The 19848-nt window shown below is 42.4% G+C and overlaps 1 protein-coding gene across 1 annotated transcript in view; it reads left to right on the top strand.

Annotated features, from left to right (window-relative positions):
- The first annotated feature begins 1149 nt into the window (after positions 1-1149).
- LOC124877931 (metal transporter CNNM4) overlaps positions 1150-19848 on the top strand; it is a 53054-nt gene continuing 34355 nt past the window's right edge. Inside the window, exon 1 of the mRNA XM_047381569.1 lies at positions 1150-2598. Coding sequence (XP_047237525.1) covers positions 1191-2598 — 1408 coding nt within the window. The 5' untranslated portion in view covers positions 1150-1190. The remainder of the gene's footprint in view (positions 2599-19848) is intronic.

Raw genomic sequence — 19848 nt, 5'->3', positions numbered from 1 at the left:
TGGATTTATTTGTATATAAATTGGGTGGCAAAAGTAAAACCAGGAGAAAACAGCGGAGAGCTTCTTCAGAAATTAGGGGGTCGCTTAAAACGTCTGTACAGAAGTGCAACGCGTAAGAAAACAGGCCTACATAATGCTATGTTTCAGTGAAGGTTCCTTTTTTGTTCCCTAAAACGACCAAAGAGTTCATTTGCTGCCAAGGTGGAAAAAAGCTTTTTAGAAAATGATGCATAATTTAATTTAATCATAGGATTTGGCCGTTTTTTAAAGACTAGTTTCAAAATTCATGAAATTACCAAACTGCAAAGAGAAATAAACTGATATACAATCGTTTAATTATACAAAATGGTTTGTTTACCGATACTAAATGAAAGTAGGAAAAGTGGGTGTACAAACTAGCCAACCGGGCGAATTGATACAAAGTCTTCAGAAAACACTAAACAGTTAAATTAATTCAAAGCAGTTCAATTCAATTTATTTAAACAGCAGCAATTCATAACACATGTCTCACTTTTCTGGAACTCTATCCCCTTGTGTATAAGGACTGCGGATTCGGTGGTGTCTTTTAAAAAACAGCTAAAAACTAATCTTTTTAGGCTTGCGTTTGGTTAGTTTATTTTTGATTTTATCTTATCTTCTTCTATTTTACATATATAAATATATTATTCCAATTGTACTTTGTATTAGTGTTGTGAAGCACTTTGTGACCTGTGTCTTGAGAGGTGCTATATAAATAAAATTTTACTTACTTACTTACTTACTTTACAAAGCCAATTCGTTCGAATCATACAGATTCCAAACTAAATACATGCATTATAGTTTAAATTAAATTATATGTAAGATTTGATTATTTTTCATTATATCATAAATAAAAAACATCACTAAATCAACTGAAACGCTATGGTTTAAGTATATGATTACGAAATCTAAGCAGAAACGCGTAAAATGTTTGAACAAATTGGTGAAAAATTGTACAAATTGGTTGTTTACCCACTGGCTCGGATGAGACTACTTTAAGAATAAAAACCATCAGTAGACTTTAAAAAAATCTAAGCTAAGGGGCCTGGTCCAAAGTTTGGCGTGACGTAACGACCGCCGATTGGCTGAGTCTGATTATGCTAGCTAGTGGGCGGGCCCTTGGAAAGGAGTAGTTGACGTCAGTTCGGCCGCTGGCATAGAGTGAAACAAACATGGCGACAGACTCGAGTGGACTGGGCTTTCCTCTGACTTTCTTCGTGTTTTTCTGCGTGTTGGTGGGCAGGGAGGCTGAGGCAGCGGTTCCGGAGTCGAGGAGCATCACTCGGATACTCGGCATGCGGCTGGAGAAGAGCAACAGGCCGGCCGTGACCACCGAGACGGGAGTTATTCAGGTGACGGAGGGCAGCGACCTGCTCTTCAGGTTCTACGGGCTCCACTTGTTTCCCAGCAGCTCGGAGCTCATCAGGTTCGCAGAACTTTACGCGAGTGATAAAGAGGATGACGAGTTCGGCGCTCTCGTTGTTCCTTTTAACAGGACTTGTCCCGAACAATCGAAGGATATATTAGTGAAGGGGCTCATGCAGGTAAGCAACCAAAACACCGCCGGAGTTGTCAACCTCACCATCAAGCAGCTTCGGAAAAGCGAAGTTGTGAAAGTGTTCGGGTTGTGCGTCCTCGACCCCCAAGAGCAGAAGTGGTCCCTGCTGGACGACAAGGACGGCAGAGTTCGGGTGGTGGAGGTGGAGAAGTCTCTGATGCCTATTTGGCTGGAGGTGATCCTCATCTGCTGCCTGTTGGTGCTGTCCGGGATGTTCAGCGGGCTCAACCTGGGGCTGATGGCGCTGGACCCCATGGAGCTCCGCATCGTGCAGAGCTGCGGCACGGAGAAGGAGAAGAAGTACGCCCGGAAGATCGAGCCCATCCGCAGAAAGGGTAACTACCTGCTGTGCTCGTTGCTGCTCGGGAACGTCCTGGTCAACACTACCCTCACTATCCTCCTGGACGACCTTACCAAGTCCGGACTTGGGGCTGTGGTCGCGTCCACCGTCGGCATCGTGATCTTCGGAGAGATCGTCCCCCAGGCGCTGTGCTCCCGGCACGGTCTGGCAGTGGGTGCCAACACCATCCTGCTCACCAAGCTCTTCATGCTGCTCACCTTCCCCCTGTCTTGGCCCATCAGCAAGATCCTTGACTGCGTGCTGGGCCAGGAGATCGGAACCGTGTACAACCGGGAGAAACTGGTGGGAATGTTGAAAGTGACCGAACCCTACAACGACCTGGTCAAAGAGGAGCTGAACATGATCCAAGGTGCACTGGAGCTCAGGACCAAAACGGTGGAGGATGTCATGACACCTCTGGGAAACTGCTTCATGATCAGCAGCGACACCGTGCTAGACTTCAACACCATGTCTGAGATCATGGAAAGTGGCTACACCAGAATTCCCGTGTACGAGGACGAGCGCTCCAACATAGTGGACATCCTCTTCGTCAAGGACCTGGCCTTCGTGGATCCAGATGACTGCACCACCCTGAAGACCATCACCAAGTTCTACAACCACCCAGTCCACTTCGTCTTCCATGACACTAAACTGGATGCCATGTTGGAGGAGTTCAAGAAAGGTTTGTGGAAATCTGAGTTGTTGTGATGCACATTCAGAGTGATGGTAGATACCCGAGTCCGTTTCATGGTTTTCCAGTTGGAATTTAGGAAAACAGAACCAGGCAGGAGAACTTTTACCCCAGATTAAGTAGATAGAGAAAAAGAAACCATTACATTATTTAGACTCACAGTGGTCAGACATATCATTATGACCACTGACAGGTTAAGCGTTTAACACTAATTATGTCTCCCTATTAAAAGCAGCGATGCCCCCATCGGTCACCCAGAGATCAGAATTGCCTGATATTCTCTACATAATCTTTGATTATTTTAATCAGATTATTGTTCCTCACAATTTTAGAAAACTCATCTAAATTATGGATGCTTGACATTTTATGTCATTTATGTATAAATGTGTGTCAACCAACAATATGCTCTTTCACCCACTTCTTTGGGTTCAATAAATATCAGATGAAAGTTAGATGGGGAAAATCTTGCAATCCCTTAATGCTTTGTTTGATTCAAGACTACTACCCAAACTGTTTTCTCATGTCTCATTTAACGTTTGTGCAAAAATTTAAAACCTTTGTTATTCTAATAAGAGATAATTGAAACACTCTTTAAAGTTTTTTTTTTTTTTTTTTAAAGAAACTGGACCTGAGAGCGAAACAAAGAGATGGATCCCTCATTGGATTATCTGTCTATTATTTTGAGATTAACTTGTAGGAAAAAAGTCACATTTCATAGATTCAGCCAAAGAAATTTGGACAAACTTTACCAATGTGACAGAAATTGAAATTTGAAATTGCTTTACCAAGCTCTCTGTTACGTGTAGATATTCTACTTCTTTAAGTTCAGGAGCCCTTTCTTGCCTGAATGAGGGATAGATCCAGGTTAATAATCTATCAAACAAACAAACTTAATTAGCAGTACATCGTGCTTATTCCAGTGTAGCAGTTAGTTGATCTTGGGAATAAGTGATGAACTGAGTCAGTCTGCCTACAGCTCACTAAGACAACCTCAGGAAGTAGTAACTGATGCGACATCGCTGTGGTGGGTACAAACATCAAGCCTTTGTTAGGAGACCGCCTCCGTTCTTCAAAGCCAGTGTAACATGAACCAAATACTAGTTCAATGCAGCTGTTGGCTGTCTTTGTCAGTTACCGTACTGAGGTGTTTAATCGTTGAACTGGGAGAGTTACCAAACAGAAGGTCTGTTTGAAATATAAACAATAATTACCAAAAGGAAAAAGTGTTTTTATGTAAAGCTGTGTGTGAAGACCGATTATTCTGTTGAGCACTTGGTTGAAGGCTGGTAGCAGGTTGATGGGTTTCACAGCCGTTACGTAAGTTAACTTTTTACTTTTTGCAGATCCAACCTGCACATTCATACTAAAAAGACAGTCTGCTTACTATTTGGTCTCAATGTGATGCCTATAAACCTCCCAGTTGGCACAAAATGAATCACTCAATCCTTCTCTGACTACAAGATGTGGGTTTGAAGGAAGTGGCTCTACATGCTACCAGATGCACTTCAGCAGACCATCTGCGCCTTCTTCGCATATTGTTGTTGCTATTTGTCTCATGTCCCTAATTAACTGATATAAATCAGGTTTAGCGCTGTTGTAGCGATGCATCATCCTGTGTGACATTTTGCAAAACAAAAAGGCTCTGCAGCTCATCTGAGAGGGACGGCCAGGAAGGTAGGAAGCTTTAACGAGCTGCAGCATCTCTATAAAAACACGCATAAATCTGCCTGCACAGAGGATAACTTTCTGTAATATTAATACATGGTAGTTTTGTGTAAATTCATGAGGGATAAAGTTCCCAATGCCTCACTTTCACAAAGAGAAGCATATTTTTATGCCCTAAACTGTTAACCTGCAAGGTGTTTAGCAGTATCTGTTTACTGTCGGTAAATTTAACTTTTGCAAGGAAGGATACATTTTCTTCTATGGGATGTTATTTGTGGAGAGTGATGTAAAAAGTACAAAGTTTCCAAACCTAATGACAAGAAATATAGATGTAAATAAATATAACTGGTACTTTAAGTGTCATTCAGTTGAGGAAATTAAATGCAAATATTCAATGGGTAACAGCTAAACCCTGCTTTTAAAAACATTAGTTGCTTCTTTATCATAATTAGGAGCCATAGGGGAAGGTCCCATGAGCCACTTATGGCCCGGGAGCCTCCGATTGAAGAGCCCTGCTCTAGAATCTGATCAAAAACGAAACTCAAACCGTAGGAACAGGATTAGGGAAAATGCAGGCTGTTTTTTACTTTTTAAAACCTAATAACTTTAACCAGCCCATCTTCATAATCGTGTATAATATAAAACATCCCATATTTACTGAAATTAGAGGTGTAGGCTTTGAAAACCAATATTTTGTTTTAATAATTTGACTTTTAAACCATCTAATATGAACTCCAAAGTTGATGAGCCCTTAAAAGCAGAACATTCATGCTTGTTTTAATGCGAAGAAGACCTAAACCTTTGGACCACAGGGAGCTGACAGTTCGTTATTGCTTTAAGTTTGGGGTGACCTTTAGCTGTGGTTTCTTAGCGGTGTTCATTTAAGAACAGATCTTATCTATTTCCTGCCAGTCAGTATACATTAGATGTTTTCATAGCTGCTAATGGATCTCTTGTTAAGATTGATCCGTTTTTGGTTGTTTTGGTTCAACATAGAGCATCAGCAGCTGCCCGTTTTGAAATCATTAGCTGTTAAATTTGAATAATCATTTGCTCTCTGGTTCTCTACCTTGCAAAATCATTTGACAGAACATTACTGAGACATTTATGGCAGAGATGCTCCAGAATATTGTTCTTACCATAAGCTGTGGTTAGGCCACAGTGGTCAGACGTGAATATGTGGAGGGCCCACACCCCCCTGCTCCTGCTCTGACCCGAATCCCCGCCTGCATCTCGCGTTCCTCTCACCTGCTGCTTGGCATCGGTTACCACGGCGAAGGCATCCAGCAGCGCCGGTCTGGACACACATACAGCTTCTCTATGGCTGAGTGCTTTACAATCATATCTACTCCATGAGTTTCAGGTTTACGGTTTTGACTCGTTAAATGCCCAGTGCTCTGATTTGTCTGCGTTTTGTCCCCACCTGGCTTTTCAGACCTTTTCGATGGATGGAGAAGTGAGCTTATTACCTAAGATTCACAGAACATTCTAAAAGTAAACCTAAAAAAAGATAAAAGGAAAAAGGATTACATATTTTTGTGTAAACTGATTTTTAGGACAGATAGTTTTTGTCTCTTTTTATCATGAATGGCGTGAGGTTTATGGATGTTGGACATCAGGCATAAATTTAAAAAGTACACAACGACAAATGATGCATGAAGTTCCTGGAGGCACAATGAACTCTGTCAACAGTCAGTCACATGCTGTAGCCTCAGAGGTATATTGCTCCTACTTGATAAAGCAACATTAGTTTTATGCGGGTAAATAATACAATAATTGTGTTGAATAAGTAGATTTTATGTTTTGTGAGTATTTGTTTACTATTATTTTCAGGCCCTAAAGTTACTTTGTTTCATTTTGATTTATACTGTGGTGATTGCACAGATTGATAGTTAAGTGGCTGAACAAGTTTAGCACAAGAGTAAACACAATTTTTTCTTTGTAAGCATCAACACTTTTAAGCCTTTCAGGAAATGACCCAGCACGCGTTGTCAGGGCACTTTATCAGCGTTTGGGAAGTTCTGTGTCCGCCCCACCAAGCCGGCAGGATCCTTTTTTGCTGATTCATGGTGTGCGAGTGATACAATATTTTGTGTTGCCTTATAACTTGAGAGTGCATATAGCTGTCATAGCTAGCATAATTATTTTCCTAAAGCACGTTCAACACTGGGAATTGTTTTCCAAATAGAACCCCATCATTAACCTTGATGGGATTTAGATAGAGATGCAGGCTTAGATAATGGTATTTGAACATGAACTATGATGGGGTTTTCTGCTTTAATAGCTCTTGCAGTAAAGAGCGTAGTATAGAAAAACGTAACCTGGGTGCGAGAAACAGGAAGCAGCTTGAGTCCGACTGGAAGCTTTTTTAAAATACTGTTCACATGCTCAATCACTTTAAAAACACACTTGACACAAGATGGTATATGGTCCTTTTGCTGTGACATCACCATTGTGCCCCCCGCCATTAGCCAATTAATCAGAAAATTGGTTGAGCCGCCGGTTTCACATTCAGTTTTAAGCATCCAAGATCCTGAGGTGAGTTCGTGCATTTGCATTGTTTTGATGGAAACTAAGTTATGTTGTTTTGGGGTCAGTACTGTGATATTTTATTAAAGATTGTACAAATTCTGTTTCTCTGGCACACCCGTGTGGTATACAGGGGTTGGACAATGAAACTGAAACACCTGTCATTTTAGTGTGGGAGGTTTCATGGCTAAATTGGACCAGCCTGGTAGCCAGTCTTCATTGATTGCACATTGCACCAGTAAGAGCAGATTGTGAAGGTTCAATTAGCAGGGTAAGAGCACAGTTTTGCTCAAAATATTGAAATGCACACAACATTATGGGTGACATACCAGAGTTCAAAAGAGGACAAATTGTTGGTGCACGTCTTGCTGGCGCATCTGTGACCAAGACAGCAAGTCTTTGTGATGTATCAAGAGCCACGGTATCCAGGGTAATGTCAGCATACCACCAAGAAGGACGAACCACATCCAACAGGATTAACTGTGGACGCAAGAGGAAGATGTCTGAAAGGGATGTTCGGGTGCTAACCCGGATTGTATCCAAAAAACATAAAACCACGGCTGCTCAAATCACATCAGAATTAAATGTGCACCTCAACTCTCCTGTTTCCACCAGAACTGTCCATCAGGAGCTCCACAGGGTCAATATACACGGCCGGGCTGCTATAGCCAAACCTTTGGTCACTCATGCCAATGCCAAACGTCGGTTTCAATGGTGCAATGTGCGCAAATCTTGGGCTGTGGACAATGTGAAGCATGTATTGTTCTCTGATGAGTCCACCTTTACTGTTTTCCCCACATCCGGGAGAGTTACGGTGTGGAGAAGCCCCAAAGAAGCGTACCACCCAGACTGTTGCATGCCCAGAGTGAAGCATGGGGGTGGATCAGTGATGGTTTGGGCTGCCATATCATGGCATTCCCTTGGCCCAATACTTGTGCTAGATGGGCACGTCACTGCCAAGGACTACCGAACCATTCTTGAGGACCATGTGCATCCAATGGTTCAAACACTGTATCCTGAAGGCGGTGCCGTGTTTCAGGATGACAATGCACCAATACACACAGTAAGACTGGTGAAAGATTGGTTTGATGAACATGAAAGTGAAGTTGAACATCTCCCATGGTCTGCACAGTCACCAGATCTAAATATTATTGAGCCACTTTGGGATGTTTTGGAGGAGCGAGTCAAGAAACGTTTTCCTCCACCAGTATCACGTAGTGACCTGGCCATTATCTTGCAAGAAGAATGGCTTAAAATCCCTCGGACCACTGTGAAGGACTTGTATATGTCATTCCCAAGACGAATTGATGCTGTATTTGCTGCAAAAGGAGGCCCTACACCATACTAATAAATTGTTGTGGTCTAAAACCAGGTGTTTCAGTTTCATTGTCCAACCCCTGTACATGGTGTGTGAAAGCTTTGGAGCTCATACAGCAGACTTTTCTGACATCACATTGTGTACGCTACAGTATTAAATGCATAAGAAGGTGATACTTGAACGCTAGTTACCTATAGGCATCATATCTTCCTAGGTCATTGAAAAGCAAGACAAATATGCAATTGTGGGACCAACGCGAATGATTCTAGTTAAATTCCCAGTTGTGTTCAGCAAACTCCACGTGTACATTTGTCGCGGTAGGAAAGTAATTTTTCTTTAGAAAGGTACCTTTGTGTTAAATCAAATTTATACTCCAAAGAAACAGGTGGTCAGGGATTACTATTTAAAAGTTCCCAAACACTCAAATCAAACTTAAAAGTAAAGAAAGAATTAAGAATGATTAATGGACTAAATTTGTAAAGCTTTTTTTTACTCACTCAATGCACTTTTTACCAGAGCCACATTTACCCTTGTGCGTACACAATCGTACACCGATACGATCAGTAGACAACTTTTAAGTTAAGTGCCTTGCCCACGGGCACATTGACATGTGACAGGATGAAGCTGGAATCAAACCCTTAACCTTCCGATTGCAGGACGACTGCTCTTCTCAGTAAGAAAACAAAACCCCTACAAAGTTAGTAGAGGTTCACATTATTTATCCTGTTATGTTTCAACTTTTAGGCTGATCAACACATCTTCTTCAAATCCTCCTCTAGGTGCACTTGAAGGCAGTTTTCCTTTAGTTATTCCAGACTTTTTCAAATGTTTAAAAACACAAAAGTTAAAATAATCATGTCACCTCAGTCTTTTATTACAATATTCTTTTAACTTTTGAGTGGTAGGAGCATTTCTATAAAAAATACCAGATATTAACATTTGTTTATGAACTGTTGCTCTCTTACCCTAACTGGATCCTTTGGATTCTGTCTTTCATAAATGTTGGATCTTTACTGGACCAACTCGAGTCTTGCTGTTGAGGCATTATTTTTCTTTCAGGATGTCTTGTGTTTTTTCTTGTACAGTCAGTAGCTGCACAGAACTTTATTGTGTTGAGTTTGTGTGCTCAACGTCATTTAGATTACCAAATCTAGACAGCGTGTCTCAATCATGTTAGTCAGCATGAAGAAAGAGCAACTCAGCAGAAATTTGTCACAAGAACGCACTGTTGGATACTAGCTGTGATTACAGCTCATTATGCTTACACCTCATATAAGATCTAGTAGGATTTAGTTCTTGTATCTAAAATGTCTGAGAGATCAGAATCAGCTTTATTGCCAAGTTCGTACATACAAACAAGGAATTTGCCTCCGGTATACTTTGCTCTTTTGTTCTGTTTTTGCATTACAGAATATACAAATTTACAATGTACAATGTACACATATCTAATAAAAAAGGTGCATTTGCAACATCTGTATGCTGTTGTTCTGTACTCTATTGAATGTTCAACAGAGAAACAGCCTGGGGGAAGAAACTGTCTCTGTGGCGGCTGGTTTTAGTGAACAGTGCTCTGTAGCGGCGGCCTGAAGGTAAAACTCTAGCAGGAGGCCTGTGATGTCTTTCAGGTGCTTCAACACCAGCCGCTCAAAGGACTTCATGATCACAGACGTCAGGGCTACAGGCCTGTAGTCATTTAATCCTACGATGGTGGGTTTCTTGAGAACCGGGATGATGGTGGATCGTTTGAGGCAGGAGGGGACCTCACATTTCTCCAGTGACTTGTTGAAGATCCTTGTGACGATCGGAGCGAGTTGATTTGCACAGTTGATGGGGAGTCGTTATCAGATCCTCCAGCTTTCTTTGTTTTCATGCGCTGAAAGAGCCTGTTTCTCAGAGATCTCAGAGGATCTGATGGTGGGGGGTTGGTTGCTTTATGGGAGGAATTTGTTCCTGAATGGGATGTAGAGGGGATGATTTGAGGTGTGAATGGCTTCTTGTCATGTCTGCAGTAGAAGCCATTCAGACGGTTGGCCAGGAGACGACTGTTCAGGATGGGTGGAGGGGCTCTTGTAGGCAGTCAGGTTTCTCAGACCATAAGATAAGTACAGTTAATCAAAATATACTTTACATATAAATAATTCCCAACATTAGAAGAAATTAAACAAAGTACTTCTGGTTTTACTTTAATCACATGTAATGAAATTTTCTGCAAGTTAAATAAACTTCTACGCCTGCAATTACAATTCGAATTGATGATAAATTTATTGTTTTCATTTATATTCTTATAATGGGGTCGGGGCTTTTGTTCCTAAAATCTCCCCCACCACCCACCCCCATTACAATGATTTAAAGGAAAGTTGAAAGTAGTGCATAGCATTTTCAAGACAACCAATGTAATCCTGGAGCTGTCAGTAGCAGCACTGAACTATGATACAAAATGATCAACAGTATAAAGTAAAGGTAACTGAAGAGGTCCAGCTAGGAGAAAAACAGAAGCACTTCATTGGATATGTTTTGCTACAAATTTAATGATGTTAACAACCAAAATCCTATCATGTTCTATTATATCGCTGTCTCATGACCCACTGGACGTGTGTGGTGATGTATTTCATATTGAGGTTTGCTTCAACTGTCCGACAAAGCCAGTGAGCAAGTGGGGTTATCAGCATGAATCTTGTGGTCCAGTCATACTGACTAACTGTTCGTGATGTGAGCAGATTGTGAATTTAAAGTAGCGACGGGTGATACGATGATTTTAGATTGTGATGGATTAGAAAATGCTTTATTTAACCAGGAAAGACACCTAAATGGAATGACACTAAAGGATATTTTTTTTTACAGATTTTTATTCTATGCCATTTATGGATGCAAGCCGCTATTTATAGCTTCGTTTTGGCAAACCTCCACAAGATGAACCTTATCAGGGTATAAAGCGCTCTGAACTTTAAATAGCATAAAGCTAATTAAAACTGCTTACAGTGTCTTATCTGCTCTTTAAAACGGAGTGAATTCTGGATGTGTTGTCCAGGCTGCAGGCTGACAGATATCATTTGATACACAAGTCATTGTGAGTGTGAGAGTTGGATGAAAAAAAATAACTACTACTTCTACCATTAGTAATGGTAACATTTATTCCACTGTTATTTATGGAGAAGAATACAAGGATGTATTTTTCTAAGTATTTGTTTCCAATCCAGCTTGCCTTTCAGTTTTTCCAGATCCTCGTGGCTCCAGTTGGTAAAACGTTTTTGCGGAAACTTACCCCCAAAATAGTTTGAGGCTTCAAATGATATTTATTTTCTGCTGATTATCCATAACTGGAGGCAGCAATGTGGGACTTCCTCTTCTAAACGACTGTACTCTGAGAAGCTCCAAAACCAGTTCTCAGCCAACGACTCTGCGTCTGTCTGGAAAGGGCTCAAGCAAATCACCAACTACAAGCCGAAAGCCCCCCACTCCATCAACGACCGACGCCTCGCCAACGACCTGAACGAGTTCTACTGCCGCTTTGAAAGACAAAGGGACAGTCCTGCAACCATCTCCCACGACGCCCCCCAACAGCTGCAGCCACAATCCACCACCCCCACCTCCCCAACCCCAAGAGGGGCCTTGGCACCTCCAACCATCATTTTCTAAAAAGCTTTTTTCCACCTTGGCAGCAAATGAACTCTTTGGTCGTTTTAGGGAACAAAAAAGGAACCTTCACTGAAACATAGCATTATGTAGGCCTGTTTTCTTACGCGTTGCACTTCTGTACAGACGTTTTAAGCGACCCCCTAATTTCTGAAGAAGCTCTCCGCTGTTTTCTCCTGGTTTTACTTTTGCCACCCAATTTATATACAAATAAATCCAATCAAAATCAAACGAGATAATTAAGTTTAGGCCTACAGATAGTCTGATATGAAAATGAGAGCAAATACGTTTCAGAAGAATAATATTCATTTCATTGTTCTGATAATTACTTAACAATTTCAAACCCATGTATTTAAACCATACAGTAGTATATGTTTTTTTATGAATCAACTTAATAGTAAGTTGAATTATATATTTCGGTAACATCTTACAAACAAGTGATTACGTTAATCATGACGTTGTCACTGTTAGATTGTCCTATCTTTAATTTTGGATGCTAATTAATGGCTCATTAAGAGCAACACAATAACTACTAGTACAAGTTTGGCAAGGCAGTGAAAGAGGCCAAACGACTGTACTCTGAGAAGCTCCAAAACCAGTTCTCAGCCAACGACTCTGCGTCTGTCTGGAAAGGGCTCAAGCAAATCACCAACTACAAGCCGAAAGCCCCCCACTCCATCAAAGACTGACACCTCGCCAACGACCTGAACGAGTTCTACTGCCGCTTTGAAAGACAAAGGGACAGTCCTGCAACCATCCCCCACGACACCCCCCAACAGCTGCAGCCACAATCCACCACCCCCACCTCCCCAACCTCAAGAGGGGCCTTGGCACCTCCAACCCCCACCCTGAAGTTCCCCCCCACCAGCCCCCTACCCATGCCAAGGACGGCTCTTTCCATCCAGGAGAGGGACGTCAACAAACTCTTCAGGAGACAGAACCCCCGGAAAGCTGCTGGACCGGATTCTGTCTCACCAGCCAGCCTGAAGCACTGCGCTGATCAACTGTCTCCAGTCTTCACAGACATTTTTAACACCTCACTGGAGACATGTCATGTGCCAGCCTGCTTCAAGTCCTCCACCATCGTCCCTGTTCCCAAGAAGCCAAGGACCACAGGGCTTAATGACTTCAGACCCGTCGCCCTGACCTCTGTGGTGATGAAGTCCTTTGAGCGCCTTGTGCTCTCACACCTAAAAGACATCACCGACCCCCTCCTGGACCCCCTGCAGTTTGCCTACAGAGCCAACAGGTCTGTAGATGATGTAGTCAACCTAGCCCTTCACTTCATCCTCCGGCACCTGGACTCCACAGGAACCTACTGCCAGGATCCTGTTTGTGGATTTCAGCTCTGCCTTCAACACCATCGTCCCAGTTCTGCTACAGGAGAAGCTCTCCCAGCTGAGTGTGCCCGACTCCACCTGCAGGTGGATCACTGACTTCCTGTCTGACAGGAAGCAGCGCGTGAGGCTGGGGAAGCACGTCTCTGACTCCCTGACCATCAGCACCGGTTCCCCCCAAGGCTGTGTTCTCTCTCCTCTGCTCTTCTCCCTGTACACCAACAGCTGCACCTCCAGTCACCAGTCTGTCAAGCTTCTGAAGTTTGCGGACGACACCACCCTGATCGGACTCATCTCTGATGGTGATGAGTCTGCGTACAGATGGGAGGTGGACCATCTGTTGGACTTGTGCAGCCAGAACAGCCTTGAGCTCAACGCTCTAAAGACAGTGGAGATGGTTGTGAACTTCAGGCAGAACCCAGCCCCACCTGCCCCCATCACCCTCTGTGACTCCACAATTGACACTGTGGAATCTTTCCGCTTCCTGGGAACCATCATCTCCCAGGATCTCAAGTGGGAGCCAAACATCAGCTCCCTCATCAAGAAAGCCCAGCAGAGAATGTTCTTCCTGCGGCATCTGAAGAAATTCAACCTGCCAAAGACTATGATGGTGCACTTCTACACAGCCATCATTGAGTCCATCCTCACCTCCTCCATCACCATCTGGTACGCCGCTGCTACAGCCAAGGATAAGGGCAGGCTGCAGCAGTGTCATTCGGTCTGCTGAGAAGGTGATTGGCTGCAGTCTACTGTCGCTCCAGGAACTGTACACCTCCAGGACCCTGAAGCGGGCAGGGAAGATTCTGGCTGATCCCTCCCACCCTGGTCACAAACTCTTTGAAACTCTCCCCTCTGGCAGGAGGCTGCGGTCCATCCGGACCAAAACCTCACGCCACAAGAACAGTTTTTTCCCATCTGCCACCAGCCTGGTTAACAAAGCCCGGAAACCACCCTGACACTGTCCCTTTCCCCCACACCCCCCCTTTTTTTGCTGACAGGACACTTGTAACTTGTAACTCTATGAGTTACATTAACGCTCAGCTTGGACTCCTGCTTTACTTGCACAATGATCACCTGCACTGTTGTATTGCTCTGGCATCTTATACTGCTCTATATTTACTCTCACTCACTTAAAACTGTGCACATATATTTATATTATATTGTAGATATGTTTATACTGTTTAATTTGTATTGTATTGCACCGACTACGCCAAAACAAATTCCTTGTATGTCCAAAAACGTACTTGGCAATAAAGCTTTTCTGATTCTGATTCTGATTCTAAACTATATCCTTTAGTTCCTATGTGGGGAACCCTGAGGCTTTCCCAGTCCAGCTTCATTAAGTCTGAACTACCTGGAGTTTTGCTCCAGGACGTACAGGTCCAGTACATTTTACCTCTGCTTTGTAACAGACTTCTTAACTGAGCTTTTACCTCTGCATACTGATACAACAGCAAGATCCCCATGAATTGGATTCATTTCTACCTGGTAATAACTGGGCTTTTTTTCCTGCTGCCCAAAAAACTCCTCCGGGTCGTTTAGCAACTCACCATAAAACCTTCACCCTCGAACTGATGGGTTATTTTTCATGTTTTCCAGCTCAAGTTATTTTCCGGCACCAGCACATTGATTCTCTGTTTTAGCCTGAGAACACAGCCTGAACTTTAGCATTTAGCCGCCTTTGCAGCAGAAGCTGTTGAGGCGGTTGGCGTGAAAAACAGTGAGGTGTTTTGTAATCTGTAATTCATTTGCTGCACCGCTCCTCAGGATCACTGGAGATCTGGCTGCATGGGGCCCCAGTTTTAACTGGAAAAACGAGTTTGAAGATCTTGACCTGTCCCACACAGCGAGTCTTCCTATTTCAGGGCTGTTATTACGCAAGTGTTTGTGTGTGAGAGCAACAGGAATATTTTCCCACATGTGGTTCTGTTTCTTCCCCTCAGCGTGCTTCTTTCAAAGCCGGTGGCCGTGGTTATTGCTGCTGATTTGCAGCCGACCGGTTGTGTTTTGTTTGGTTTGTAGGCAGTATGTGTGAGGCATTCCTTTCCTATAAAGACCCATCCCTCTCTCTCTCATGGCTTTGTCGTGGATGTTTTGTGTCAACAAACAGGCTGGCTTACTGGCTGATGATGGAAAAGCCAGAGGGCAGAGAAACCTAACTGGAAGGTCAAATCACCTGCAAGTGATATCTCTGTGTGAGTGCAGACCAGTGGTTGACAGCTCCTGGAGGAAACAAGATGCTGCTTCACAAAGAAAACTTCACTGACTTGTAGTTTGTCATTGAAAGGTTTTATTGTTCATTTAGTTTTAAATGTATTGGAAGTGCTGGGGACAGAAATGGAGAAGCTGTAGCTCAGAAGAGTTTAATATTTCTAACAAATGTCAGTTTGATTCTCGGTTCCTGTTTTGGTAAATGCTTCTATTCTACACTCATTATTTCTGTCTTTTAAAGAAAAAATGTCCACAGATTAAATTCACTCTTTTTCCTTTTATACCCTCAGATATTCCAGATACTCCTTAAAAAAAGGGTAAAAGGCTCTGTTGATGTGGTACTGTTGGAAAGGCTTAAACCTTTCAAATAGGGCTGCAGCTATTAATTGAGTAATCAGATAAAATAATTGGCACAGTTTGGATTTTTTTTATTCACTTGAGCTTTTTGTGTGACTAATAGAAACATATAAGAGAAAATCTAAGTAAACAAATATTTTGATTTCTTTTTTAAAGACAAAAATCAAAATTTTATTGCCTAAAATGCAATACCACATCATGTCTTTAGTAGACACATTTGTAGCAAAGGATGCATCTGCAGTTAAAAGTTCAAACATCGTGTCAAAAGTTCAGCCCATTCTGGTTGACCAATACAGTGCTAGCTGACTCTGTAGTGAAAATGGTTACAAACAAAATAAATGCATAAACTGTCACTTGCATATTCCATTCTGGATCTTTAAAGAGTGTTTTTTTAATACCAGAAAACATATTGTTCTCGTACTCGTACTCGTCATCTTCTGCTTATCCGGGACCGGGTCGCGGGGGCAGCAGACTCAGCAGAGACGCCCAGACGTCCCTCTCCCCAGACACCTCCTCCAGCTCCTCCGGGGGGAGCCCAAGGCGTTCCCAGGCCAGCCGAGAGACATAGTCCCTCCAGCGTGTCCTGGGCCGTCCCCTGGGCCTCCTCCTGGTGGGACGTGCCTGGAACACCTCCCGAGGAAGGTGTCCAGGAGGCATCCGGTATAGATGCCCGAGCCACCTCAACTGGCTCCTCTCGATGTGGAGGAGCAGCGGCTCTACTCCGTGCCCCTCCCGGATGGCCGAGCTCCTCACCCTATCTCTAAGGGAGTGCCCGGTCACCCTATAGAGAAAGCTCATTTCAGCCGCTTGTATCCGGGATCTCGTTCTTTAGTAGACACTTGCATAATCTTATCCAGATAAATTATAGAACCCTTCTTAAGGGCCAGTATACACTCTTCTCATTTTTTTTTTTTTGCAAAAACAGTGAAAAAATGAAGAAAAAGGTGCCTAATAGGAGATTCTTTACAGAATTTGAACCAGGTGACGTCACACTGTGCGAGAGAGAGCAAGCTATGATTATCAGTTTAAAGCTATCACGTTTGTTGATATTTTAAGCTATTTTTAGCATCTTATACTTGTGATTTGCGAGATTTGCATTACAAAATCTAAACAACTGTCACACACAGTAAGGCTGCAGAATACATCGCAAATATATAATCCCAATATCAGTGTGTACAATATTCATATCGCAAAGGACTGCTTGGAGTGCAATTGTTGGCTAGTGTTAGGAACTATATTTTTCATGCTGATGAAATATTTAGCCCGTTGGACAGAGTCTCACAATGGCAGATGCTCACACTGGACATAAATAACATTGCTCAAAATGCAAAATAGTCACAGTATGATATAAGCACAAATAAGAAAGAAGGGAAATAAGACAAAAGGCATATATTGCAGCTGATATATCATTGTAAGTTTTACCAATATTATGGCCATCGCAGGGATTTCTAATCTCATGCAGCCCTAATACACAGCGGTGTGTGCTTTCAGAACGTACATCTGGGATCACAGAACCAAAGGGGCGTGCCCTATAACTCATCAGTATTCACCTAATATAGATAAAATGTGTTGGGGATTTCATCTATACCTAATAGCTGGCTGAGCTCTGCGCCATAATGCTCATTCTAGCTGTCTAAATGCACTCAGTCCTTCCAGTACCTATAAGTGCTTCTAAATGTGCGTATTTCTCTAAACACCGAATGAAGTTCTGCTACTGTTCTTGCACCTGTCAGAGATTATTAAAAGCTGTTTGTGGAAGACTCCTTCAGACTGTCTACTTGAGATCTCGTGACCTTCAGTGGAGTCCGTAACCTCCACTGTGGAAAACGCTGTATTATAGAGAAGGTATTTCAGAATGCAGCAGTGTGAAACAAGTGCAGAAATGTGTTTTAGATCAGGAAATAGGATTTGTTTACAAACCGATGGATGACGATTAGACTGCAGAAACATTTTTTGATATTTTTTAATTGGGTTTTCCTTTCTACTTTTTGCAGTTTTCCATATTGATGACTTTCTTAAGCAACGTCCGCAGCACTAAAAGTATTTTGTTTCACTTTCTAACGCTACTTGTTTATGAAAAATTGGTTCAAGTTACGGTTGTCCAAAGAAAACACACTACTCACTTCACGTTAAAGCTTGAGATGTGACAGCTGTGTATAGTTTTGTTTCTGCGCCCGAGGTGACAGTTGTGCACTGATCGGTTCATCTTAATCATGCTTTGTGATAAATAAATATTATGTCTGAAGATCAGCACAGACACACAAGGGCATCTCATGCAGGTCAGAGGGTGGCTGAATGAAGCAGTCTATTTTGATAATTTTCTTTACAAAGTTTGTGTGTGTGTGTTTGCCTGTTAATTTGCAAAGGAGTCAATAGATTCTCAAGTGATTATACAAAGTGATGGTATGTCCCTAGGGGTCCTACTTCCTGTGAAATATTGACTCAGCACTGCTGGAAGAGGTCACACACACCGACACAAGGCCTTTTCCATGACATGATGTCTCTGTTTTTGTTGCTACACTATGTTTTTTACTGTGGGCTGAATAAAGATTGGCTAATGAATGCTCTCTGGGGGGTTTGTCTTCGTGGGACACTGCTGACAAATTCTTTCTATCATTCCCTGATGTGATGTCAGACGAGGATCTGGTGTGCAGCAGGACACAAAAGAATAATTAGAAATTAAGAAGGAGGCTGTGCTATTCAAGGTGTGGGAACAGATTATGTTTTCTTATCAGTTTCCTAAATGCCCTCCTCACAAAGACCAGCACACTCTGGTGAATTCTATCTAAATGCTTTTATTCATTATTATTCATCATTCTTATACTGCTGGTGATGCATCGACATTTTGTGGCTGATTTCTGAACCCAGGGTTTTTACATCTTCGACCTGCTGATAGCAAGTTTCGCCAATTCAAATTTCTCTTCAGGAACTATAAGAAATTGTAAGAACAGGTTTTGAAACATTACTTTGTAGCCTTTTAGTTGTGAGCAGTCATTGAATATTTAAAGAAGCAAAGCGATGTCATGCCAAGTTGAGAGTACTCGCTGTAAAAAGGGGTTTTACTATTTTAAAACAAAGACTAAATGATCATGAAGCTGACATGGTGATTGCCACTATCTTTGCAGCTAGCATTACTAAAACATCCGTTTCTGATTGTGTTACCTAAAGAGAGTAGACCATTTTCCAAACCATTTCCAAACCACAGCATTTCCTTAGCTTAGAATCCTGTCAAACTGTCGATGTGAACGTGGGAAAGATTAGGAGGACGAAATTATGGGGCAGAATTTGGGCGGTTAGACACTAATCATTATAATGGAGTCAACACATCTTCAGTTAGAGCTGCGCTCAAGCTGCCTTGCAGGTTTCTCTAGAGATCTCCAAACTAAACATCCAGCACATGGTCTTTGACTCGCCATGTCATCATAGAACAGAGTAAGACTGTAAAGCCATCCTGGAGGGAAACAGATTCCTCAAAGTCCCTAAAGTCTATTTATGTATGAAACAAGGCGAGGTCAAGGCTGAGAATGTGTGGAGTGTGTTAGTGTGATGCTGCAGAGACCCTTAGTTTGTCAGGATGTTCAGGCTGACATCAAGGACACACAACAAAAACACTGAGCCTTTGGTCTTCGTCTAATTGCTGGTCATATGAGCTCTTTGTTAATCCCTCTGATCTGTTGCTTTTATTTTGGAAGCAAAGACAGGTGTTGGACCTCTGTGATTTGACTCTCTCTGCTGCTTCATTCTTTATAATCACTTAATGATGCAGATTTATAAAAAAAAACAAACAAGAATTGCTTGAGGTATTTGTCATTATTTAATATCATATGTTTATATAACCTATAAGGTTGTTTTAAGCCAGTCGTAAATTCAGGATATTTCCCATCCAGAGATCAAACCCCTTGATGTTCTCTATCATAAATTATTCCGAGCTTTGCTGGGACGGACTTGGCAGCACAGCCAGCTACCATCTACTCTTTGAAAGTTTGTGTTGTACAGTAACTCATGTGGACAAAGTTCAGCCCCAGACCCGACTGTAACATCCAGCACACATCAACAGGCTATTTGTGGTGCAAGCGGAGAGTGTGATAAGATGAGTTCATGTTAGAACGAGCATAGAGGTTGTTGGGTATCACATATCAGTCCTGATATCATAGTAGCGGGACTCTGACAGATCTGTGGCAACAAACCGAC

The sequence above is a fragment of the Girardinichthys multiradiatus genome, chromosome 12 (genome assembly GCF_021462225.1).
Source record: "Girardinichthys multiradiatus isolate DD_20200921_A chromosome 12, DD_fGirMul_XY1, whole genome shotgun sequence".
Lineage (NCBI taxonomy): Eukaryota > Metazoa > Chordata > Actinopteri > Cyprinodontiformes > Goodeidae > Girardinichthys > Girardinichthys multiradiatus.
This window is presented reverse-complemented; position numbering and strand designations above follow the sequence as displayed.